At 34.4% G+C, this 26,936-nt stretch overlaps 4 protein-coding genes across 4 annotated transcripts in view; 2 read left to right on the top strand and 2 right to left on the bottom strand.

The window, feature by feature from the left end:
* LOC133201379 (endoplasmic reticulum membrane-associated RNA degradation protein-like) overlaps nt 1-13,951 on the bottom strand; it is a 42,840-nt gene extending 28,889 nt beyond the window's left edge. Inside the window, exons 1-4 of the mRNA XM_061337197.1 lie at nt 13,601-13,951; nt 12,129-12,289; nt 10,191-10,292; nt 9,243-9,341 (exon numbers count right to left, since the gene is read on the bottom strand). Coding sequence (XP_061193181.1) covers nt 9,243-9,341; nt 10,191-10,292; nt 12,129-12,289; nt 13,601-13,757 — 519 coding nt within the window. The 5' untranslated portion in view covers nt 13,758-13,951. The remainder of the gene's footprint in view (nt 1-9,242; nt 9,342-10,190; nt 10,293-12,128; nt 12,290-13,600) is intronic.
* The window catches only part of LOC133201383 (CB1 cannabinoid receptor-interacting protein 1-like), a 195,580-nt gene that overhangs the window by 77,052 nt on the left and 91,592 nt on the right, over nt 1-26,936 (top strand). The gene's annotated exons all lie outside the window — the stretch shown is intronic.
* On the top strand, nt 14,305-16,956 carry LOC133201300 (uncharacterized). Its single transcript, XM_061337097.1, has 4 exons — nt 14,305-14,439; nt 15,757-15,870; nt 16,303-16,428; nt 16,562-16,956. The coding sequence occupies exons 1-4, from the start codon at nt 14,389-14,391 to the stop codon at nt 16,592-16,594; spliced, it is 324 nt and encodes a 107-aa protein (XP_061193081.1). The 5' UTR covers nt 14,305-14,388; the 3' UTR covers nt 16,595-16,956.
* Nucleotides 20,117-26,936, bottom strand: part of LOC133201380 (uncharacterized) — a 44,780-nt gene continuing 37,960 nt past the window's right edge. Inside the window, exon 13 of the mRNA XM_061337198.1 lies at nt 20,117-23,848. Coding sequence (XP_061193182.1) covers nt 23,729-23,848 — 120 coding nt within the window. The 3' untranslated portion in view covers nt 20,117-23,728. The remainder of the gene's footprint in view (nt 23,849-26,936) is intronic.

The following is a 26,936-nucleotide window of genomic DNA, read 5'->3' as shown; positions in this document are numbered from 1 at the left end:
AAGTTACCTACCTCTAACAGGTACCAGATTTCAAAGTTACCTACCTCTAACAGGTACCAGATTTCAAAGCTACCTACCTCTAACAGGTACCAAATTACAGGACAACCTACCTCCAACAGGTACCAGATTTCTAAGTTACCTACCTCTAACAGGTACCAGATTTCAAAGCTACCTACCTCTTACAGGTACCAGATTTCAAAGCTACCTACCTCTAACAGGTACCCGATTTCAGAGCTACCTACCTCTACCATGTACCAGATTTCAAAGCTACCTACCTCTACCATGTACCAGATTTCAAAGCTACCTACCTCTAACAGGTACGATATTTCAAAGGTACCTACCTTTAACAGGTACCAGATTTCAAAGCTACCTGCCTCAATTAGGTACCAGATTTTAAAGCTACCTACCTCTAACAGGTACCAAATTACAGGACAACCTACCTCCAACAGGTGCCAGGTTTCTAAGCTACCTACCTCTAACAGGTACCAAATTACAGAACAACTACCTCCAACAGGTACCAGATTTCTAAGTTACCTACCTCTAACAGGTACCTGATTTCAAAGCTACCTACCTCTAACAGGTACCTGATTTCAAAGCTACCTACCTCTAACAGGTACCAGAGTTCAAAGTTACCTACCTCTAACAGGTACCAGATAATGATGCTACCTACCTCTAACAGGTACCATATTACAGGACAACCTACCTCTGACAGGTACCGGATTTCAAAGCTACCTACCTCTAACAGGTACCCGATTTCAAAGCTACCTACCTCTAACAGCTACCAGAGTTCAAAGCTACCTACCTCTACCATGTACCAGATTTCAAAGCTACCTACCTCTAACAGGTACGATATTTCAAAGCTACCTACCTCTAACAGGTACCAGATTTCAAAGCTACCTGCCTCAATTAGGTACCAGATTTTAAAGCTACCTACCTCTAACAGGTACCAAATTACAGGACAACCTACCTCCAACAGGTGCCAGGTTTCTAAGCTACCTACCTCTAACAGGTACCAAATTACAGGACAACCTACCTCTAACAGGTACCAAATTACAGGACAACCTACCTCCAACAGGTACCAGATTTCTAAGTTACCTACCTCTAACAGGTACCAGATTTCAAAGCTACCTACCTCTTACAGGTACCAGATTTCAAAGCTACCTACCTCTAACAGGTACCCGATTTCAAAGCTACCTACCTCTACCATGTACCAGATTTCAAAGCTACCTACCTCTACCATGTACCAGATTTCAAAGCTACCTACCTCTAACAGGTACGATATTTCAAAGCTACCTACCTTTAACAGGTACCAGATTTCAAAGCTACCTGCCTCAATTAGGTACCAGATTTTAAAGCTACCTACCTCTAACAGGTACTAAATTACAGGACAACCTACCTCCAACAGGTGCCAGGTTTCTAAGCTACCTACCTCTAACAGGTACCAAATTACAGAACAACTACCTCCAACAGGTACCAGATTTCTAAGTTACCTACCTCTAACAGGTACCAGATTTCAAAGTTACCTACCTCTAACAGGTACCAGATTTCAAAGCTACCTACCTCTAACAGGTACCAAATTACAGGACAACCTACCTCCAACAGGTACCAGATTTCTAAGTTACCTACCTCTAACAGGTACCAGATTTCAAAGCTACCTACCTCTAACAGGTACCCGATTTCAAAGCTACCTACCTCTACCATGTACCAGATTTCAAAGCTACCTACCTCTACCATGTACCAGATTTCAAAGCTACCTACCTCTAACAGGTACGATATTTCAAAGCTACCTACCTCTAACAGCTACCAGATTTCAAAGCTACCTACCTCTACCATGTACCAGATTTCAAAGCTACCTACCTCTAACAGGTACGATATTTCAAAGCTACCTACCTCTAACAGGTACCAGATTTCAAAGCTACCTGCCTCAATTAGGTACCAGATTTTAAAGCTACCTACCTCTAACAGGTACCAAATTACAGGACAACCTACCTCCAACAGGTGCCAGGTTTCTAAGCTACCTACCTCTAACAGGTACCAAATTACAGGACAACCTACCTCCAACAGGTACCAGATTTCTAAGTTACCTACCTCTAACAGGTACCAGATTTCAAAGCTACCTACCTCTAACAGGTACCAGATTTCAAGCTACTTACCTCTAACAGGTACCAGATTACAGGACAACCTACCTCTAACAGGTACCAGATTTTTAAGTTACCTACCTCTAACAGGTCCCAGATTTCAAAGATACCTACCTCTAACAGGTCCCAGATTTCAAAGCTACCTACCTCTAACAGGTACCAGATTTCAAAGCTACCTACCTTTAACAGGTACCAGATTATAATGTACATACTTCTATGCAGCACTTTATTATGAAGCTACCTGAAGTTATTTATCACATACAGGTACCAGATTATGAATCACCTACCTAAGGTTTATTAAATTGTGAATTACTCTTCCTGTAACAAGTTCCAGAGTTTTACTTACATGTTACTATGGCAAGAGCCATAATACAGAAAAATTGAGATCACAGAAAAATTCAATTTTTTGAAAATATTGATCAAGATTATAGAGTGTAATTGAAATATATATCAGCGACAGATAAGGAAATCATTTGAATCTAGTACAGCAAGCAAAAATATGGTTTTCACAGTTATAATCCAGTTCCTTTACTTGTTGCTGTTATTTAAACGTTAAAGTCTCTAGTAAAACACAATTTTAATTGATTTTAATAATAATTAAACATAACAAAGCAATTTAATTGGATGATTTTTGGTATTACAATTTAGTTCCTGAATAATTTAATTTTTTCATACTTATTTCGTTCGCTATTATTCTGTTAATTAGTGGCCCAGATTTGACTTGAAACAACTAAATTGAAATGACTCAATGGAATTTCTTGGATATTGCATCAATAGCGTAATTATTGGACACATTTCTATATATTGAAAAATATTAACGCACGCTATCTACAGTACATCTTTCAAAATGATATGCGAGGTGCACTTGCCATTAATTGTGCTTTTTATCGTTCTAACTTTTCTCGTGCAATATGGCGACAGTGACCATAGATGTGAAAAAAAAAGTTTACTAACAGGTCGCCAGTCTATGTTAGGAAAAACTATGGATGAAATAAACGTAAAATGTGAAATGTTTTGTTATAACAAGCTGTACATATCCGCCGTATAAATAGTCATCTATGTGGCCATGTCTATATTTAGAGATAACTCTTCATGCTCGTGGGTATTTAAGGAGGCTCTAAATACTGCTCACTGAAGAGTTCTAAATCTATGGTAGTGTTTTATGTAGTGAGAGTGATCTGCTCTTTGATGAGCAAAGGAATATGTGGAAATCTACAGTAAATGACACGAGGTAGATTATTGTATTCTTAACATTATATTAGACCAAGATAAAGTAATTAGAAACATTATTTGCATGTATTTTCCCAGTGTAAGTAGACAACAGTAATTTCTGTTCATTTGTCCTTTATTGTCTTTGAACATTTTTCTGGAGAAATATGACAGGTACCCTATGTTGAAAATAAACTAGATAAACTCAGTATATAAATCTTTATATAAAATAATATTTCTCAAAGTCAAAAAAACTTTTTCTTTTGTGTTTAGAGCTTCCTTAAATGTCTTTCTCGATTTAGGGAATAATCGCGAGTTTCTGCAACACCCTCTTTCATTAAAATTCTCCAAGCCATCTGTGAGAATATTCTCTACTCCTTGGTATTTATAATACAAACTAAGTGCATAGTTATGATAAGCAAGGGTACCTCTTCCAAAATTGTGAAATATATGGTCTCCTGATCAGGGTTTCCGGTATTAAGGTTTGGGCTCTATTGATTATTTGGTGGCTCTGTTGATTATTTAGTGGCTCTATTGATTATACATGTATAGTGAACCTATAGTAAATCTCTTTCTCTGTTCCTGTGCATCTAGGGTCAAACAAAGTGCAAAGTTGTATTGAGTAATGGTGTTTTGTGAAGATTTGTGAAATTCTTGGCCATAGGGTCAAGCGTTATATAGTGCTAGACAGGGCTGTGACGGTCAGGGACGTAGCATCGTTTTTAAAAGTGGGGGGGGGGGAGGGAGCAGCCAAAGAAAAAATTCAACCAACATGAAAAAGCTTGACAAGAAAAAAAAAAGGAAATTGACAAAACTCGAAAATCCTATTGCGGAGGGGGTGGGGGTGGGGGGTGGGGGTAAGGTTCTTTCAGTACCAAATTTTATTCATACACCACTATATTACTCTTAATTGACTTTACTACAACAAAAAGTGGGGGGAGGCAACCGGCCTTTATATGAACATTTCAATAAAAACGTTATGCTCGGAAAAAAGTGGGGGCCAGGCCCCCTCTGCCCCTTCCTGTTGCTACGTGCCTGGTGACGTCACAATGTCATATTGTCATTCTGTACATATTGTCGTCGGTGACAACATGTACCTACCCTCACTGGACATATTGTCGACAATCGGTACATACTGAGGCGACAATATGTACCGAGCCTTTTTTTCATCCTGCATAATAGACGACAAAATGTACAGTCGCGCATCGGCACATATTGTCGTCGGTGACAATATGTACTAGCTGTGTTCATTTGCACATTTTGTGGCCGATATATTGTGTTGAAGAATATTTACTAAGGTTTTGAAGAGAGAGAGAGAGAGAGAGAGATTAACACACACAAACACACACAGACATACAGACAGAAGGACAGACAAAGTGTACGCCAGTTAAATAAGTAAACAATTTTCATAACTTGCAATACAGCAGGGAGAAAATGTTTTGTTCAGAAAAATTGTGTCCAGGATTGGTGTACACTATGTACATCACTATGATATGTCAAGATACTGTAATTCTTGAGATATTTGATATCTGATAAACAAGCCTATTCTTTTTTTTCTTGTAATATATACTTGGAAATTGAAATAAAGTTTTTGTTCAATAGTAATGTTTATCCGGAAATTATTTTTTGCTTAATTCTTATACATATACTGAAGTTATTGATGTTTGGGGTCGACAATTTTTATATATCAGTGAGACGAAAGTGATGAAAGTTCTTTTTTGACAGAAAGCGGGTATTGGAATGAAGTTTTAGAGAGAGAGAGAGAGAGATTCCTGCATAGTCCTTTTTGATGAATTTATATAATATCATGTTATTTGCACTCGTCACATTAGTACAAGTAGTTTGTGTCGCCGGCGACAATATGAACAGGACGACAATATATACCTTGACAATCGCGCTGCATAAAATAGGATTTGACAGATATGCTTGTGTGATTTACACGGCAATTACATTAAAAAAAAACTACAAAAACATTAAGCAACCCTAGCTGTGACGCGACAATATGTACGAGAAGGGAAAGCTCATTATGTCGACAAATATATATATATATATATATATATATATATATATATATATATATATATATATATATATATATATATATATATATATATATACATGTACAATTTTTTCAGCCGACGATATCTGTCGATTGACGACACTATGTGCAATGAGGATACTTACCACTGCGCCACGCAGGCAACTATTTATAATTAAAAACACGGTACCTAATTCAGGTTGGATAGCTTCAAAATCTGAAGCTTGCTAGAGGTTGGCACCTTCATAATCTGATATATGTTACAGGAAGGTGGATTCATCATCTGGTACTCCTTACAGGTAGGTAGATTTATAATCTGGTACCTGTTAGAGGTAGGTAACTTCATAATCCGGTACCTCTAACAGGTAGGTAGCTTCATAATTTAGTGCCTGTTACAGGTAGGTACATGTAGCTTCATAATATGGTGCCTGTCAGAAGTAAGTTACTTCATATTTTGGAACCTCTGACAAGTAGGTAGCTTCATATTCTGGTACATCATGCAGATAGGAAATTTTATAATACTGTACCCCTTACAGTAAGGTAGTTTCATATTTTGGTACCTGTAAGAGGTAGGCAGCTTCTGAATGTGGTATTTCTTAGAAGTATTTAGATTCGTAATCTGGTACCTCTTACAGGTAGGAAACTTCATAATCTGGTACGTAATGCTGGTAGGTAGTTTTATAACCCGTTGCCTGTTAGAGGTGAGTAGCTTTGTAATCTGGTACCTCCTGGTACTTACTTAGTGAAGTAAGAAGCTTCGTTATCTGATCTTAGAGGTAGGTAGATTCATTATCTGGTACATAATAGAGATTAGTAGCCGTAGTAATAGAACAAGATAGTTTTGCAATCTGGTACCTGTTAGAGGTAGGTTGTCTTGTAATCTGGTACCTGTTAGAGGTAGGTAACTTAATTTGAAATCTGGTACCTGTTAGAGGTAGGTAGGTTTAAAATCTGGTACCTGTTGGAGGTTGGTGGTCCTGTAATCTGGTACCTGTTAGAGGTAGGAAGCTTTAAAATCTGGTACCTGTTAGAGGTAGGTAGGTTTAAAATCTGGTACCTGTTAGAGGTAGGTGGTCCTGTAATCTGGTACCTGTTAGAGGTAGGTAGCTTTGAAATCTGGTACCTGTTAGAGGTAGGTAGCTTTGAAATCTGGTACCTGTTAGAGGTAGGTAGCTTTGAAATCTGGTACCTGTTAGAGGTAGGTAGCTTTGAAATCTGCGTTGTACCTGTTAGAGGTAGGTTGTCCTGTAATCTGGTACCTGTTAGAGGTAGGTTGTCCTGTAATCTGGTACCTGTTAGAGGTAGGAAGTATCATATCCCGATATCTGTAATTATTTTACAGTTATAGGCTACGTAATGCAGTACCTGTTAGAGGTGGGCAGTTTCATTTTCTGGGTGTCGTAACATAAAGGGTACTTAAATCTAAGACCTTGCTTAAGAAGGACTGAAGAATGTACAGTGTCAAACAATACCGTAACTAAAAGCATGCTTAGATTTGACAATCTTAGCAAAACTTAGATAGAGTTGACTTTAGTATGTCTAAACTTTTATACACATATTTAGAACTATTAAATGTTGATTCTCGGCGTTAAAACATTCCCCTATTCATATTTTGCATTAAAGAAAATAAATATCACTATTAAATACTGGTTTAAGAATTTTTATTTTTTTCATCGGGAGTGGGGGGAGGGCATACATATAGATGCCGAATTATATTTTTGGGATAGTTTTGAAATACTAGTTGGACCTATGGTATAAACGCTATCATTATTAGTAAATTGTACATCATGGCATTGTTATGTTCACTGTGTAAATATGGGATGAAATATATTAAAGGAAAAAAAACAGAAAAATTTTCGGTGAATTAGAAGATGATGACTAGAAAGCTAACAAAGAATGTCTGAAATTTAGAATAAATGTAGAACACAGCAAGCACGGATTGAGTCAGGGGTTCACTACCGTCAGAGAGAGAGAGAGAGACAGACAGACAGAGACAGAGAGAACTGTTAATAACTTGGAGACATTCAAAAACACTTCCTTTCGACCCTTGATTAGATTGTAAATAAGTATATAATAAAAGGTCTATGTAGAGTCTTTGCATACCGGCATTCGCTGATACATTGAGTGGGATTCAAAATTCCCTAATTTGTTTTACTTTAATTTATAAAAGTTTCAGTTTCAAGAAGAAAGACGTTCGGTTATCGTGCCATATGTCTGCGAGAATGACAAAGCGAGTGAACATTGTCAAAAGAAAAGAATAACAACAAAAGGTAACTGAAAACATCGTAGTCTCGAGTGATAAACAAAAGGTATGTATTTACATAAATAAATAAATAAATAAATAAATAATAAAAATATGTGCATAAAATAATATACATATACATATAAAAAATAACTAAATAATTTAAAAAATAAACTTCATCATACATTTTTTTTTTTGGGGAGGGGGGGGGGGGGGGGGCTCCGTGCACTATATGCTCCCAAATCAGTAATTAGAGGACTTTATTTGTCTCGCTCCCTTTCTTTTTCTTAATTATTACCTTTTACATATTAAATAAACATTAACCTCTCTATAGAACGATTGATTTTGAACTTTTTAATAAGGGTACAAATTCATGGTTATCACCGTTGTAATGCGAGATAACTCATACGCACTTATGGAGAGATAACTCCTGCCAGCCACCCTGCAAGCGGTACCAGATAGCCTCAACCTATAAATGTACTTATTTCCCTTTCGCCCTAGTCACAGGTGGCGAATTTAAAACAGGGTGAATTCAAAGTACACAGTATAATTTCATAAACAAACCTGTGACTGGGCGAATTTTAAACGGGGCAAAATTGTTCGCAAGTGTGAAAGGGCGAAAATAACATGGGGCAAAAATTACCCTGTATACAGTAATCTTAATTGATAAGATACCGGTAGATGTTTTTTCATTCACCATGTCAAGGTCAAAGGTCACATGTGAAAATTAAAGAGACCTATAGCCAACAGCAAAACAAAACTTGATGCAAATGGACAGAAGGATGGATATGATTGGACTGACATTATCAATACAGAGACTTGATTTTTTGGCAATTCAATGAAGGGACCAAAAAAGCACTAAAACTACCTTGTATGTGCTTTTAAAAAAAAAAATTATGAAATATTCAGTCAGTACATGTAAACATGTACTTTTGTTTATATGTAAACAAAAGTAAATGTTTACAAATATGTATGTTATTTTATTTTAAATGTTATTTTATTTCATATTTTATCAACAGTGATGATGTTATATATAACAGTTACATGTATATAAATGTTATCTTATTCTTATTAATTAATACATAGAGCAATATAAATGTTATCTTATTCTTATTAATTAATACATATAGAGCATAATATGACCCACTAACAATCATGTAATATATTTGTCAAATGTAAAGTAATTGCCTTATGTATGTATTTTATTATGATAATATGAGGCACAAAATGAATTAATATTGCACAAAGTTGAACTCTGTGTTGGAAATGTATTCCTACAAAAGACTCGGTGACACACAGTTTTGATATTGGACTGACTAAACAATGCCTAGATTGCCATTGGGCCAGCATCAAAATTATTTGCCCACTTATGTCATATTTATGAAGTTGTTATTTTGGACATGATGATGAATGCATTTAAGAATTTCAATTTGTCAATACAAATATCCAATGGCAGATAAGATAAATAAAATAAGAGAGTATTTGTTAAAAAGTGAATTTTATTTGTTTCAAATTTAATTGAATAGAGCAAGTGTAATTGTAATTTCTTATCTGTTAATTTATACTTAATATATCCATATTTAAAAGTATATATATAATTAAAATAAATATCTGCACTTACCACATTTCTTCCAAACACCTGAGTTATTTCCCCTGAATTCAGAATGTCTTTGAGGAGAGAGGGACACTGCAGGGAACTTACATACTCAAAAACCTATAAAAATGAGCAAAAGAATTTACAAGTTTTAAATGAATAGGTAGATTTTTTATGGAAAGATGGTTTCTTCTAGAGGAACTGGAAGAAGTCTTTCATTATATAATATCGCCATCTCGGGAATGTGATAATACAATATTCTAAAGGGGGGTGGGGGTGGGGGTGGGGTGGGGGTTAGGGGTTAAAAACATTAAGATTTTGTGCCTCCTGCCCCCTTATCCCCCTCTCATGTTCCTCTGAGCCATACAAAATACTTAATTTACGCTCAGACAGGATGATTTCCTCCAAACAGTAAAAAAAAATTGGTGTTCATCATCCAATCATTATGGTTCTGGATTCTAGCTGTATTGAAAATCAAACTTTATTCCATCAAATACTTTTTTTGAGGAATCAAGAACGATGATACTTTTAGAAATCCAATTTTGCCGATACACTTAACAATCATCAAATCATGAACCTTTAAGTTTATGAATGTATAAGAAGACATGGGCTAGGTATGAAAAACAAACTCACAAGGATGTGGGATTTTCAGAAATACTAATATTTTGATTAATGAATCATGCAGCAATACGTTAACAAGTTATATATTTGTAATAACTGTTGCAAACAAGTTTACCTCTGTGATGTTGGTAATGACCTTAGTCTGATAAATATTAACACAGGAAAATATCAAAATACAGAACAAAGCTTAACATTTTATACATCAAATAATAACCAAACTTCACACAGCAAGCAGTGTTGCTTGTCCAAAATGAGAGATATCATATACACAGGGAAATTATAAAGCATTTGTTGAAATTCTGCAATTTTGAAAAATTGAGATCCTATGACAACTTGAGCTATACTTACATCACCTAGCGCTCTCTCCAGAACAGAGCAAACCAACTGTAAACCCAGGATGTGGTGTGATTCATTTGTAGATGTTAAATACTTAAGTGAATCTTCTACAGCCTGAAAAAATCATATATATATACATTTGTGAACATTTTTTTTTTAAAAATTAATTAATAAAAAAACAACAACTAGTACTTTCATTACATCTGTCCTGCATGCTAACTACCAAGGAAAATCAAAAATACTGTATGTCACAGTACTTAAAAATGGGGGCTTTATATTTTAGCGGCTTTGGCACAAACAATGATGCACTTATTCATGAATACCGCTAAGAAATCATTTATAATATGCACATATACTGTATGTGTACTTTAAAAAGCGGGCTTCATATTTTAGCGGCTTTGGTGCAGACAACGATGCACTAATTCATGAATATATATACCACTAAGAAATCATTTATAAATACAATACACGGCACAGACGTGTGTAGCACTAATTCATGATTACGCCAACAACTCCATACCCAGTGATTGCGCTAAATTTTGAATAAGTTAATTTCTGTACACGTATAGTATTGTTATCAGATGGCAGTTTGAATGTCATAATATTAAATCTCTCCAAAAATTGTAAATATGTAGCTAGCAGGTGATTTTCATTAATATTTCTATATACATGTACAGTAAAATTGTCTATTCTGGATGCTGTATATTCTGAAATCTTGCCTAATACATGTACAATGTAAACTTAAAGTCCCTTTCAGTAATTTCAATTGTTCAAAATGTTGTCTAATCAAGAAAGTTTTCCATGTTTGTCTAGTCCAGCCAATTTCTATAGAACCAGTGGTGGCTGGATTAGGCAAGTTTTACTGTAATTCTAAACAATATGTATTGACAAATAAACATAAGTTCAGTGATTACAGAGCTCACCTCAACGAATGTTGTCTTTAAGTAAGGTAAAGTCCCACACTAAACTAAAAATCTGGTAGTGCGCATCCCTAGATGCAACATTTATGCAATTTTGGTCAGATAGCGCTTACAGTTACTTGGGAATGGACTTATCTAAAAACTTTGAAGTAGTCACTCATCCTGAAATGTAGGTCTAATTCAGCATCTGAAGCAAGTTTGAAAGTGTCCATCCCTTGATGCATCATCCATGGAAGTTTGGTTCAGATAGGCCTTACAGTTTCTTGCAATGGACCTGCTCCAAAAACTTTTACCTGGTCACTCATCCAGAAAATGTAGGTCAGATCCAGCACCTGAAGCAAGTCCAGTAGTTTGCATCCTTAGATGTATAATCCTTGCAAGTTTGGTCAACATAGGACTTATAGTTACTTGGAAATGAGATATACTCCAAAAACTTTAACCTGGTCACTCATTTCGAAAATGTAGGTCAGATCCAGCATCCGAAGCAAGCCTGGTAGTGTGCATCCTTAGATGTATCATCCATTCAAGTTTGGTCAACATAGGACTTATAGTTACTTGGAAACAGGATCTGCTCCAAAAATTTTGACCTGCTCCACCAAAAATTTTAACCTGCTCCACCAAAAATTTTAACCTGCTCCAAAAACTCTAACCTGCTCCAAAAACGTTAAACTGGTCATTCTTTAGCTAAAATTGCAGCATCTGAAACCTTGACTGGTACAATGAAACACACAAGAGGCATCCTCCTTGCACCTCTGATTGATATAGGGCATAGAAGTACTTGAAAAGAAATGTGCTCCAAAAACTTTAACCTGGGATTCTGACACCGAAGCTGAGGGTATTACATAAGCTCCCCCAACTTCGTTGAGGTGAGCTAAAAATCAAAGTTCAGGAAAATCCATCATCTACATGATTAATAAAAAAAAATCAGCATTACCTTATGATTAGGGAGAAAGCATATTAAGTTTTTAGAACTTGTGTGCCCAATCCCTTTGTAATTAAAAGATTATGTTACAATATGTTCAAACCAGACCTGATGATGAGCCTCTGGTATCCAGCTGAGGTGTGGTTTATGTTTGATCCAGATCTCCTGCCAGTGATTAGAGAGCAGTATTTCTTCTGCTTCAAAGAACACAGGTGACAGAGACTGGACACAAGCCATGAAGTAATCATACTCATCTGAAGGTGATGTTTCTGTAATGAGTATAACTAAGATTTTAATTCAAAAAAGAAGATTTTTCCATGTGAAATCCATGTGAATTTGCTTACAATTTTATACAGTGCTGTAATTAGAGTGAACAAGTATGTACAGCCAAGAATCTGGGGGGGGGGGGGAGAGAGAGAGAATGTGATGGACCAGACTAGGATTTGAACCTTGGCCCCTTCAGCTCAAGTCAAGTGTTCTACCAACTGAGCTAGTCACAGGCAATCAACCTGTTTAACCGCACACACCACCCCATTAAAATATGTTTGCTATAAAGACACACAACCTACATTCTTTTGCCTCTGGCAGGACTTTCACCCGCAAGCCTGTGGAAGGTCAATGACACCAAATGGAATAGGAAAGATTGATTGATTGATTGTATGTTGTTCAACGTCCCTCTCGAGAATTTTTCACTCATATGGAGATGCCACCACTGGCCGGTGGAGAGCTGCAAATTTTGTCATATACTCGGCACTTACGGCCATTGAGCAGTGAGGGGTCTTTTTCGTGCCAGCACCTACTGTGACATGGGGTCTCGGTTTATACGGTCTCAACTGAAGGACCAGTCTCCACATCCCACAGTGGGATTCAAGCCCTCAACGTAAGGATCAACTCCTTACTTTGCGACTCTAGAGCAGAAGCTCTAACCACTGTGCCACGCGGGCGACAAATAGAAAAGAAGAAAATACAGTACACCAGACCAAGATTTAAACCTGGGTCCCCTCTACTCCATACAGGTGCTCCATCAACTGAGCTATCTGGCCACAGGCAATTGGAATTGTATGATCACCACAATTTCATTTTATTTCAAAAGTTGTGTTTCTTGAGATCTCAACATTTCATTGACAATTCTTTTCCCCGATAATCTGATAAAAATGAGCAAAATATTTTTTTTTTTGAGGAGATACACTTCCAAAAACTTTTTATGTTCTTTTTAGCAGGAGTTATTTAGGTGTTAGGACATCCACACAATTAGTGGTAGGGGCTCCTTCTCCCATGTCTGAAATGTTTTGCCAACCCCGGATCAGCTAGCTTATTGAGGGTAAGTCAATAGAATTATGTGCACTTCTTGGCTTGATCAGAAGTTTTGATCTATAGTGCTTGAATAGAATTTATTGTTGAAGAGGAGGACCTGGATTCAAGTCCAATTTTGACTTCCATCTTACAATGTTTACATTATTTACAATAATATATATTATTCTTTCTATTTTAATAGCATGCGCCTGACTGGTAATCCAGGTGTTCCAAGTTTGATTCCTGATTCAGACATAATTTTCTTCTTTCTGTTGTGTATAACTAACCTGGTAGACAAATGCAAGCTTCATCCCAAATGATGAAACCGTCTGGCGTTATGCTAGTTGCCCTCGCACCTTTCGCTTCATTTCTACTTCTGCCAACTTTTGTGATTAAAAAATGAACTTTTGGAGACAAACATGTTTTAAGCTGTAGGCTTTCCATACGTCGCTGAAATTATCCTTACAAAATATGAATGCCTGTTATTGGTTGCTTACATCATGAACCTATCAGTCTACAGCAGCTGTACAGTGAGCTTTACATTCTCCTGTTCTCTATACAGTGTGTTTAAATGCATGTATAATGATTGTATACTTGTGTTCTCGGTTTTAATCATTAATTTTTTCTATTGACAGTCATCACAAAAAAATCTAAAAGCAATTCACATGAGGAATACAAATTCAATCACCGTTTGTTCGTTGCTTAGTCCATGAGTGAAAACTGAGATAACTCAAACGTGAATAGAAAATAGACATTTCGTTCCATAACAAATTCGAAAGTTGCTATTTCACTATTTCATTTTGCGTTTTCATTTCATGAAAAAATCACTAAAAATTGACATAAGCATTATCATTAGTGAAAGAATAATGATTCGAGAAAGCAGTTTAAAATATGATATGAAGAAAAGCATTCCAAAATAAATCCGGAAATGCGAGTTTTGTTGGACTTGTATTTTAGAAAAATATTTACAAACAGAAAGAGAAAGTCTGAAAACCCACGCTGAAATTTTAAATTGACCAAATCTTCTAAAATGCTATTGTATTTTTATTAAATCAATAACTTAAATTTACGAGGCATGTCTACTAAACGCAAATTTAGCATTGAAGACATTGACGGGTCTGTCCAGGTAAGATTAATCCTATGTAAGAAGTCCCGTACATATTGTTAGGCCTATACATAAGCGCTAATAAGTGAAACAAAAAATATTAATAAAAATATTATTTTCAAAATTAGCTAATCTGAGTTTGTGATCTTTTTATAAAAAAGATATAATATACACTCCAGGAAGAATTCCCTTGCGCAAGAACTTTTACAACTGGGATTTAATTTAAATTAGGTACGTGTTCGATCTTTACTTCAAAATTTAATAAGGCATGATAAGGAAGTAAATACAAAATAATAGTTGTATGTTCGTTCGCCCCTAAAATTTGTTCGCCCTTCGCCCTAATTCTCGTTCGCCCAGAGTCAGATCGCCCTAAAACTTGTTCGCACGGGTTTGTTCGTCTTATTTATATTGCAGAAAGTTGCATAATGAACCAAAGGATTTTTTAAATAAATTATATGTACATTTGTACATAAATTGCATACGGGAGACGACAGAGGTATGCATGTGGTCACACTACCTCTCCTATCAAAGACCCGAAAGACCAACAGAAATGAATGTCTCCGTCCTTTAATTGTTTTCAAAACATAACGCAGATTGTAAAAAAAAACATGGATGTGATCCCTTAAATTATAGTGACATTATTATTATAAGTATGATTAAACGAGTTACAGATGTAAGCATGTAAAAAGCATTAATATCAAATTTGAATTGTTTAATTAAGATTGCGGTAAATAAAAAAAATATTGTAGCAACATCTGAAAAAAAACACCAAATCATAAAATATTGAATAAATTAATAATAAATGTTAATATTTACTATATATTGTATATATATTAGGGCGAACGAGATATATGGCGAATGAGATATATGGAGAACAAGAATAATGGTGAACGGACCCTGCGCGAACAGACTCATGCGAATAGGTAGATGGGGCAAACGAACCTGATACCGACCGTACCCAAAATGATATTGAAAAAATGTGAAAGAACCAGTAAAATCTCAGTAAAGGAAGAAATTCAATGTACTAGAGCAGGATTCATACCTGGTTGAACTCTTGGACATGATCTAGCAGCAAAAGAGTCATCTGCTTGCTTTTCACATTATGAATATACAGTTGAATTTCAGTATCTCGAACACTTGTATCTCAAATACCATGGATATGTCAAAGTGATTTGAAAGTCCCAACTATACTTATTCTTTAAGTATTTTACCTTTGATATTTTGAATCCTCACATATCTCAAAGTTTTTTCTCTGTCCCATCGAGTTCAAGATAACGAGGTTTGACTGTATTATAAACATGTTTAAACATTTTTTACCGTTCTCTTTTTGTTTTACAGAAGAAGCCATGCATGTATATTCTAGATGAGCAGCAGATATTACATCTTTTAACACAAAAGGAACCTCAGATGATAGAGAGAATGGAAGTCATGGATGCAACCTACACACCTCAGGTAAAATCCTTTATCACTGTTTAGAATGGTAGTGGTTGATTGAAACAACTTCTCTAAAAATTGAAGGGGTTAAATAATGGAGACTATGCACCAGGGATAAAATTTTTTATCTCTGTATAGAACAGAGTTGGTGATGGAAATGATGAACCTTGAGTTATAAAGAAGTGCAATCTCTCTCTAAAAATGAATGAAAAGTAGGAGCTTTCCTCCCTTTCTGTGATATGTATCTGCATTGTGATAAGAATTTAAAGTACATTTATTTTTACTGTACTGGAATTAAAACATACAAGATTTTTATGGATTTGTTGAAAGATAGTGAAGAAATGTGAAATTTATGAAAGTCTGTTTTTTTTTATGTTAGGCCTATTTATGTTATCAAATTAGCCAAGTTGCCATTGGAATTACAAAGATATTATTATGCTTATATTGCAGGCAGAATCTCAGAAGCCACACACAGGGGGCAATAAACTCAACTTTCCCATCAACAGTTTCCCTCTACAGGGCCTCAACAACAACAACCACCAATCAGAGTGTATGAGATGCTTAGCAGGGGAACCGGTAAAGAAATTTTCTGAATCTATTAACATATCACAAGAAAAACATTTTTTACTCTTCTTTAGATTTGCTTTCAGGAATGGATGACATTTATTTTCTGTTTCTCATGTTCTAATTAAAGTCTTTTTTTACACAGGGACATTTCCGGCATGTGAAGACATACAGTTGACATATAAAAAGATCAAGTGTTAATTACAGAACAAATCACTTTGCTGTCATAAATGGATGGAAGAATGCTCACAGCTCGCAGTGATCAGCCACCTTGAACATTATGATAAGAGTACTGTCAAGTTGTTCATGTGATTTTCATTTCACAGTAACAGTTGTCCCCCTTTATGCAGCATCAACAGGCACACTTGTTTTCATGGTTGATTTTATGACATGTTTTATCATATTTTTTGTCTGTATGTGTGTGTACATTATTGAAGACAAAAATAATTGTTAACAAAATTATGTGAAATTTATTCTGATAATTGATTTAATTCAATTATGAAGATTTTATGAAAAAAAGTCACCTAATTCAGTAGTGTTTTTTTTAATGGTGCTTTTAATTAATATTTAGTTTTCAAATTATCCTTTTATATATTGACTGAATTAATTTGTACTTATTATAGTATGATCTCAAACTAAAAGTGACTTAAATGTCTCAGGTGTATTTTAATTCATTGAGGAATGTTAACTTCTCTGATATCAGTATCTATAAAGACATCTCATACTACATTACGTATCTTATATATATATTATTAATTTTGGAGTTGAAAAAAATAGTACATAGAAAGGGTGCAGAGATCATCATCCCATACATTATGTATAAAATAATAAATATAAAGTTCTTCTGTACATTTGTATATGCATGTTGCATTGAGATTTGATCATCTTAATATTTTGATCATATATTTTCCAATAAAAATTAAATACCATAAGATTTTTCTGTAATTAAAGTTTTCTGCTGTCCAAGATATCTTTAATTCTAAAATTAGGTAACAATAAGATATCTGTATATTTGGTTTATCAAAGGATAATGTTGTGTTCTACTACTTTGTATTGGTTGAATAAACCAGTACTGAAATGTAGTATAAAGTATTGATTAACAATTTTTGATTATGATGTTTTTTCTTTCATTTGTTGATGTGTCAGAATAAATTGACACCTAAAGTTCTATCAGGGATACAAATCCAGGTCTCTTATATTATATTTGTATCCTGAGCATCATAACATTTTCTTTATGATTTTTTCCCTCTTTTATATGCATTTTTATTTTATCTCTCACTGTTATATTCTTTTTATGAAAACCTCTTTGCTTGTTTTTGTCAGAAGTCTACTTCATTGAAATTTACATGTATCCATTATATATATATATATATAGAGGATATTCAATGTTTTGTAGATGAATATGGAATTTATTTCACAAGTGGGACAGGATTTTTTGATATTTTCACGAGTGCGAAGCACGAGTGAAAATATCAAAAAATCCTGTCTCACGAGTGAAATAAATTCCATATTCATTTACAAAACATTGAATTTTCTGTTTATTACATTTTCTTTGATTTTCCCTTTGCCTCTGTCTTTTCTTAACACAGTGTCATAGGCTTGACGTCATAGTTGAGTGGTTGAGACGTCGATCGTAGCTTAGCAGTTGTGTGATTGAAAACATTACATATCATGGATTTTAGCAGCATATTTGGGAAGAAATTTGCAGTTTTAGCTCTATCAAGATGCTTAGTTACTATCTCTATCTTATGACAGGCCAGAAATTATTTTTTACTTACTTTGATATCCTTTCACACTGTGAGAGAATATCATTTTGGTATACTTTCATACTGTGAGAGAATATCACTTTTATTCAATAAATAAATCACAGTATTTCACTGTTGAAAATGTAATAAAGAGTTTTATTCATATATCTTTTATTGAATTTTTAGGCATCACTAGCCTAAAATCAGAGTTATGGCCCTTAAGCTTCATATTTTTGAAATTTTGAATTTTGTTTGTTTGTTGTGTGTGGGTGGGGGTGGGGTGTTTTTGTTTTGGAAGATTATGTTTGACTTGGTTTATGAGAATTCTTGTTGATTAATTTTTCTCTTTGTATTAGGATTCTGTAATACATACTGCTATATTTCTTTCTTTTGTTGTTTTCTGCATGTTTTTACTGTGAGGATCAAGTCTTAATGTCTATTTACCATTTCATCCAGCAGATTATTTTGATACTAAACTGAAAATTAAAGACATTGAATTCATCGTTTACAAGATATCACTGTGTCATTCTTTCTTTGTGTTTTTACACTGTCAACTGCTTTTAATTAGACTTACATATACGTAAGCCATTGAATTCATTGTAACTATAAAACATAAAATGATAAGAAACTGCTAAAGATGGTCTTGTCAGATGACAAAGAATTCACAAATGTTTCATTTAATAATTTCAAGTTCATAGCAGGGTTGGAAATTCACTATATACAACTCGCAAAACGCGAGTTAGAATTCCCAAATTGCGAGTTAAAAATTAGGTAACTCGCAAAAACTTGCGAGTTGATTTTTTTTTTGCATTGAAACTGTAGCAAAATTATATAATATGACAGAACACAATGCTTTTGATTTAAGTCAGTAATTTAAATAAGTCACACTGTAGTTGTATTTTGTGTATTGTACAGTAGTTACTTTTTCCTTAAGTTACATGTATTTAATTCATATAAATTTAACTTTATAAATATTGAAATTGCGAGTAGTCTTATAAAATTGCGAGTTCACTTTCTTGGTACTCGCAATTATTTGCGAGTTGTAATTTTAGGGAGTTTCTAACCCTGCATAGGTCAAGGTCAACTCACATAGTACTATTTGAAAAGTGTCATTCAGATTAACATGTAAAATTTGAAAATGAGCCGCATTCATCATCCCAAAATAGAGATGGATGTTTCATTTACTAATGTCAATTAGGCCTAGATCAAGTCTACCCATGGTACTTTTAAGCATTACAACCTGGCCCCAAGAGCATATTAAACTGAGAATGGATTTAAGTCACAATTTAAATTTTGAATATCCTGATTTTTAGTCAACAAATATTTTTCTAAAAATTTGTGTAATAATCAAATACAAACATATGATGAAAATTTTGTTTTATTTTTCAAAATTATTTCAAAGGCTGTAAGAAAAGTATTTTTCAAATTGATACAAATCTGAAATATTGACTGAAGTCAGTTTCTCAGGTTATAGTCAGGCCTGATTTATCTATGTATGAAGTATGAAGACCATAATACAGTCAAACCTCATTATCTTGAACTTGATGGGACCAAGAAAAAACTTCGAGATATCCGAGGGTTTCGAGATATCAAGGTTAAAATACTTAAAGAATTAGGGATTGGGATTTCTAAATCACTTTGACACATCCATGGTATTCAAGATATCTGTGTTTGAGATACTTAAGTTCAACTGTATATATGAACAATTAAATTACCCAGAACAGATAAACATGTAAGTTAATGAAACAGTTGACACATACTGAGTAGGTGAACAGACAATCCATAGAATAATTACTGGTGCTGAACTTCTGTTGGCATGATCATTCGTAACATTATCGTAACATTATGTATTCATTGGCAGGAATGGATAAACCACTAAAACATTGCTTTCTTTACGTCAATATAGAGAATAATATAGAATTTACATCTTGGAAATAAAAAGATTAAGAAGGTGATTATATCTATAATAAGTAACTTTATTTAATCTGTAATGATTAATGGTCACAGGCTAAAACAAGAGGCCCAAGGGCCACATCGCTCACCTGAGCACTGTGGCTAGGAAAAAAGGAAAAATCAGTTTAGTATTGAAAAGCTTAAATGCATAAGTGGTCCCAACCTACCCCTAAAAAGGGAGTGGGGGGGGGGGGTCATGATTTGAACAAACTTGAATCTACACTATATGAGGATGCTTCCGTATAAATATGACAAACCGTGGCTCTGCTGTTCTTGAGATTTTTAAAGATTTTTCCTATATATTCCTATGTAAAACTTTGATCGTTCATTGTGGCCCCGCCCTACCCCCGGGGGTCATGATTTGAACAAACTTGAATCTACACCACCTGAGGATGCTTCCATATAAATATGACCAATCATAGCTTTGCTGTTCTTGAGAAGAAGATTTTTGAAGATTTTTCCTGTATATTCCTATGTAAAACTTTGATCGTCCAATGTGGCCCCACCCTACCCCCGGGGGTCATGATTTGAACAAACTTGAATCTACACCACCTGAGGATGCTTCCAAATAAATATGACCAATCATAGCTTTGCTGTTCTTGAGAAGAAGATTTTTCCTATGTACACCTACATGTATGTTAAACTGATCGTCCATTTTGGCCCCACCCTACCCCCGGGGGTCATGATTTTAACAAACTTGAATATACACCACCTGATGAAGCTTCCATATAAATATGACCAATCATAGCTTTGCTGTTCTTGAGAAGAAGATTTTTGAAGATTTTTCCTATATATTCCTATGTAAAACTTTGATCGTTCATTGTGGACCCACCCTATCCCCAGGGGTCAAAATTTGTACAAAGTTGAATCTACACTATATGAGGATGCTTCCAAATAAATATGACCAATCATAGCTTTGCTGTTCTTGAGAAGAAGATTTTTGAAGATTTTTCCTATGTACACCTGTGTTAAACATTGATCGTCCATTGTGGCCCCACCCTACCCCCGGGGGTCATGATTTGAACAAACTTGAATCTACACCACCTGAGGATGCTTCCATATAAATATGACCAATCATAGCTTTGCTGTTCTTGAGAAGAAGATTTTTGAAGATTTTTCCTACATATTCCAGACCTATGTAAAACTTTGATCGTCCAATGTGGCCCCACCCTACCCCCGGGGGTCATGATTTGTACAAACTTGAATCTACACCACCTGTGGATGCTTCCAAATAAATATGACCAATCATAGCTTTGCTGTTCTTGAGAAGAAGATTTTTGAAGATTTTTCCTATATATTCCTATGTAAAACTTTGATCATCCATTGTGGCCCCACCCTATCCCCGGGGGTCATGATTTGAACAAACTTGAATCTACACTACCTGACAATAATTCCACATGAGTTTCATCTTTCCTGGCCCACTGGTTCTTGAGAAGAAGATTTTTCAATAATGCCATTAATTTTATGCTATTTCGTAATTATCTCCCCTTGGAGGAGGGCGTGGCCCTTCATTTGAACAAACTTGAAACCCCTTCACCTAAGGATACTTTGTGCCAAGTTTGATTGAAATTGGCCCAGTAGTTCTGGAGAAGAAGATGAAAATGTGAAAAGTTTACGACAACAACGACGCCGACGACGACGACAGACAACGGACAAATTTTGATCAGAAAAGCTCACTTGAGCCTTCGGCTCAGGTGAGCTAAAAATCAATACATTTTACAAACAGGTGTCGCGCCATCAAGATTGCAATTCTTTCGTATTACGATCTCAAGGCCAAAGTCATTAATCCTACAGCTTGCCTTCAATATTTGAATCTATATTTGAATTTATGGTGCACTTTCATTTCATTAAAATTCTGCAAACTACATTTGAATCAAGCAAAATTCATAACAGATCGAGTCATCAAAAGTTAATATTGCAATAGATTATGTGTAAGAAAAAAATTTGTGGGGTAGATTTGAAATGGAAAAGCTGTCTGTTGAATTTTCCTCTGCATAGCTGTTTGAGTATAACATGATTATTTTTATACATATGTAGCTGCAACATTGTTCAATACAACTATAGCCTTAAATTTTACAGTGAAATAAGTCATCTTTATTCTGCCTAAAATTTGCTCAATACAATATACCTGTATAGACGGAACATTTCTATAAACACAAAAGAAGTACATACATGTATTTTTGCATGCATGTGATTCCAATAAGATACATACCACAAACAAATTTTCTCATCTCCCACACAAAAGAGTTAAATTGTTATTTTTTCAATATTTCTTTCAATGGAAATCTAATCAGGACATTTGAATTGTGTAAAATGTAAAAATAGACTTGAAGATGTTCCCAACAACTTCATAGTAACAAAACTTATATATTTCTAAATCTTTCCAAAAATTATATTGAACTGTAAAGTTACATTTTCCCACTTTTCACCAAATTATGTGGCTTGGCCTAACATAAAGTTGCTTAAGTAAACAGAGATCACTTCTTTAGTTAGAAAGACACATATTTAGGCAAAGATATTTGAATTTTGGAAGAAAAAAAAATTGTTTGTGTTATATCCTTAAGATCTACAGTCAAGCTGAAGTCATTTTCAGTATTATTACAAAATTATCTACATTTTATGTATTTCAAAAAAAGTCATACCCTTGTTGATTAAAAACTATCTTCTCTAATTTCTTCAAGTATATATATGGACCCTATACATATGCAAACAATAGCTCACAATTATCTTGTGAATTACAAATGTGAGCATCTATTAAAACTAATGACACTCTCACACCTTATCAACAAGACATTCACTCTGTGTAACAGGATGAAAAATGTTTCCTTTTTAATGTTAAAAACATGATTTAAGCTTAAAACATGCTAGTAAATAAGACACAAACATACCAGTCATAATTATATAAGCACACAATGTATTCTAATACAACAAAACCATTGAGGTTGCTAGAATCAACTCTAAAAATAGTTTTTGTCTTTTGGTGAATTTCTTAATGGTTTTGTTTCGACAGATTGAATGCAAACAGAATATAATAGCTGTTAACATTTCAGAAAAACTCCTTACAAAAAGATGAAATTGCACTTCTATGAATTCAGACCCAAGACAGACTTCTAAGAATCGCTGCAGACATCCTGCAACATAAATGAAGCAATGGCCAAAAATACTTTTCTTAAGTTAATAATGAATATCCGATGAGATTCTTGGCCATCTCTGAATGTTGAAAACTAAAGACGTTTATATCAATAATTACAACTTGTCACCATGGTGACATAATCTGTCATCATGGCGATAAAATTATCACAGTGTTCTGTCTCCTAGCAACTGTTGTCTGGAAGACAAAATGGAGTAGATGATATCTAATGGCAGTTTCCTTTCCGCTCAGTTAATGACAGAGTCTAAATAAAGTTTACAAATAACTGCAAATGATGGTCTTTTTCTTGTTTGACAATCACCTCTATGACGAAGCCTCTATATCAGATGGCCATTTCTATCACAAAAAACCACTAAATGTGATCCCTTAAAAAATAACATGTGTTTAATATAGCATGCTGTCTTCCAAGTTGTTCATTGCCACAGTGGTTTGATTGAGGGGTGGGGATAGATGCTGGGAGGGTTCAATGGTCTCTCTGGTCCTCTAAATCCTCCCTGCTCCCCGCTTTTCCAATTTCCTGAACTATTTCTGCATGCTCGTCCAGCATCTGTTCAAATTGCTTTTTCCTCTTTTCAGCATTTTCCTACAAGCATATATTTGAAAATCATGTTAACTGCTTCTCTGTATTTTAAGAACAATATGAATATTGACATGTTTATTTATTAACCATGTATAATTTGAGGTACCCCATGCATCCATTGCAGGAAAGGGGTACTACCAGCTATGCAACTACACGCACATGTTCATTCAGTGACTGCCATATGCATTCTACAGCAAGTCATTAAAAATAGTAAAAAAATATGTACATATGAGATTTATCCTGGGTTTTACAAGTAATTATGTCAAAGCAGGTATTGTTTATCAATCTCATGTGCAATCTCATCAGTCATGCATAAAACAATTAATTTGACGAGATTATGTACAATGAAATAATGCAGAGGATTCTCATTAAACATTTGATTTTTACATCTGAAATTATTAATTATTAGGTTTGTTATGGACTGATTACAGAAATATGTCAGCTTCTTCAAGTCTGCAGAAGGTGAGGCAAACCCAACACATTTCTGTAGAAAATAAATGGAACAAGCTAAATGGGTGTTTTGTTTCGTTGAGGACCCAAACTTTTGGTATGTAAGTATATATAAGAAAAAGATAAATACAATTAAAAAGTTCTGGATATCTTAATGTTGCAGTTAAAATTTTGATTTTAATCATCTAATGAAATTCAGATGGCAAATGACATTTTATCCAATATGACAGAGCTTAATTATTATAGTCCAAGGCAAAACAAAAATTCTTAACCTTATAATTCTGGTAATTTTCAAGGTCTTTGTCCTGTTTGGGCAGAAAATTTAAACCAAAGTTAAAAACTGTTAAAAGACATACACTCCTGGTATTTGGCTGAATAATTTGTATCAATGAAAATATCAAATAATGTAAAATATTGGAAAAATGCAATATTTGAACTCTCTCTTTTTTTGTGAATCTGTAGTTTACATGAATTTATTACACGTAAAATGTCAATAGGAAAAACTTCCCTGTAAAAAAAAAAGTTTGTTTTTATTGAGGTTATTGTTAATTAATTAGTTTAAAACTTGATGTGGTTTTGGTTTAAAATGTCTTGAATGATGTACAACTATATAAATATAAAAAAAATGAGAGGCCCATGGACCAAAATATTCACAACAGTGGCCTTAATCCTATCTTTAAAAATGAATCTTACTAAAATTTTACATGTAATTCCAAAGATTAAATTTTGCCAATAGAAAGTTTTCCAATGAATTTCATTATTATGGTTACCAACAAACACACAGACAGTGACAAACTATTTTACTGAATGGTAAAATGAGAATAATCATATATCCCGACTGGGAGAACTTGGTCACTAGATTTATGAAGAAAGATGTGGTTAACCACCTCATTAACAACTAATAAAGCATTATCAAGTCATCATTACCCCCTCAGTGAGAGGTTTAAAACCATTTATCACCGACTTAAAACACACACCATCACTCATAATTCTCCCCACAAAAAGCAGCATGTCCTTTAGTTTCCATACTTTTATACCTTCTTCAAGAAAACCAATCATTCAAAGGTTCCTTACAGGCAAATATAAAATCATTTCATTCTCAATTCTTTATACACTTCTGTTGGAATCTATTTTCATTCAAGAAGCTTGTATGCGGCTATTAAACTCCCTGACGTCAGATGTAACCTTGTCCTGTGCTTGTAGGAGATGGATTGTGTTATGAAAAGTGCTCCCACTGAGTATTACACAGTATTATCATAGAATCTGGTTGTAATTCCCAATTACAGATTAGATATTTTGAAAGAATTTCATAGAATTTTTTTTTCAGTAAACTTGTCATTATTTTGTTTTGGTATTATCTAGCTTGTGTTCTGAGTTTCAAAAATCTGTTATTCAGTTGCATTTTGAAAAATTCTTTTAAATTACTGACTTCATATATAAGATTAATATGTTCCACACCTGAGTATTAAAATATGTATTACTAAAAATACACAAATTAGATGCTCCTCTTTTAAACCAAAACTTCTCGAAAAACTCCTTTTCAGAACTTGTCAAACAATGCTTTCTAAAAATTTTAGAATGGTACCAAAAGACAAATGGTCATCTGGAAAGGCAAGCAAGTTCTTATCATCAAAGTTGAACAGGTGCTTGCAATTAAAAGTCACAAGTAAGGGTCTATAACCATCCCTCCTTAAATACAACAAACCAAAAAATCAACAAGACTCCTGTGTTCATAAATCTGGTACAATCCGAAAGGCAACATGCTGAGTTTCATCTCAAAAAAACATAAGCTCCTGTTTCCTATGGAAATGCCTGAATCCAATGGGAGAAATAAGGAACTATTTAGCTTCAACCATGTTTTGACATGATGCATGTGACATCTCTACCAGGAGAGTTTAAAATAAGGCAAACAAGAGGCATTTGGGCCTTAAACAGGTCGGGTACACTACCTTTTATGGAAGGCACTTTTCAACACGTGACAATGTTTTCGTCAAACCCATTCTCCAATCAATTGAACGAGTCAAAAAGCATGACAGTCTACTACGTGTTTATGATTCAATAGTGACGTGGTTTTTTGTGGTTTACTGCATAATATTTAGTTGGTCACCGGAAAAACCGTACAGCTTCTTTTTAACTTTATAATGCTAAAATTGAAAGATTATATGCCAAAGACACTGTTCCATGCTCACATTTGATATCTGAATTGTTTTAGATGGTTAATAGTTGCTTCAAATACCGTACAAACGCGTTGACGTTTGCGTGTGCATAAAAACATTTTGATGATATTGAGGAGTTAAATAATAATTGCGCACCTTGTACTGCTGTCTAAAACTATGATCATGTGTATCACGTGAAAAAACACACTCAATGCTTTATCGACACAATAGCTCCCATGTCTCTTTGAACAATGGTTTACGCCGATTTATTACAAGTTGATATATATATATATATAGGCTTCATATTGCAAATTTTGTAAAAGTGAGCATAGAAATGGAAACTTATACATCATTTTCAATATTTCTTTCATGAATATCAAAAAAGAGTTGAAAATAAGTTTCCAAGGAACAATTCAAGTTGTTCTTCATTTTCAACACAACTGAGTTCGTATTGATACTTGTAGTAGCCCATAATGCACTGCGAC

Source organism: Saccostrea echinata, unplaced genomic scaffold (genome assembly GCF_033153115.1).
Source record: "Saccostrea echinata isolate AGI-Se365-2 ecotype Australia unplaced genomic scaffold, CSIRO_AGI_Sech_v1 ptg000043l, whole genome shotgun sequence".
NCBI lineage: Eukaryota > Metazoa > Mollusca > Bivalvia > Ostreida > Ostreidae > Saccostrea > Saccostrea echinata.
The sequence above is the reverse complement of the archived record's forward strand: the minus strand, read 5'-3'. Positions and strand labels throughout refer to the sequence as shown.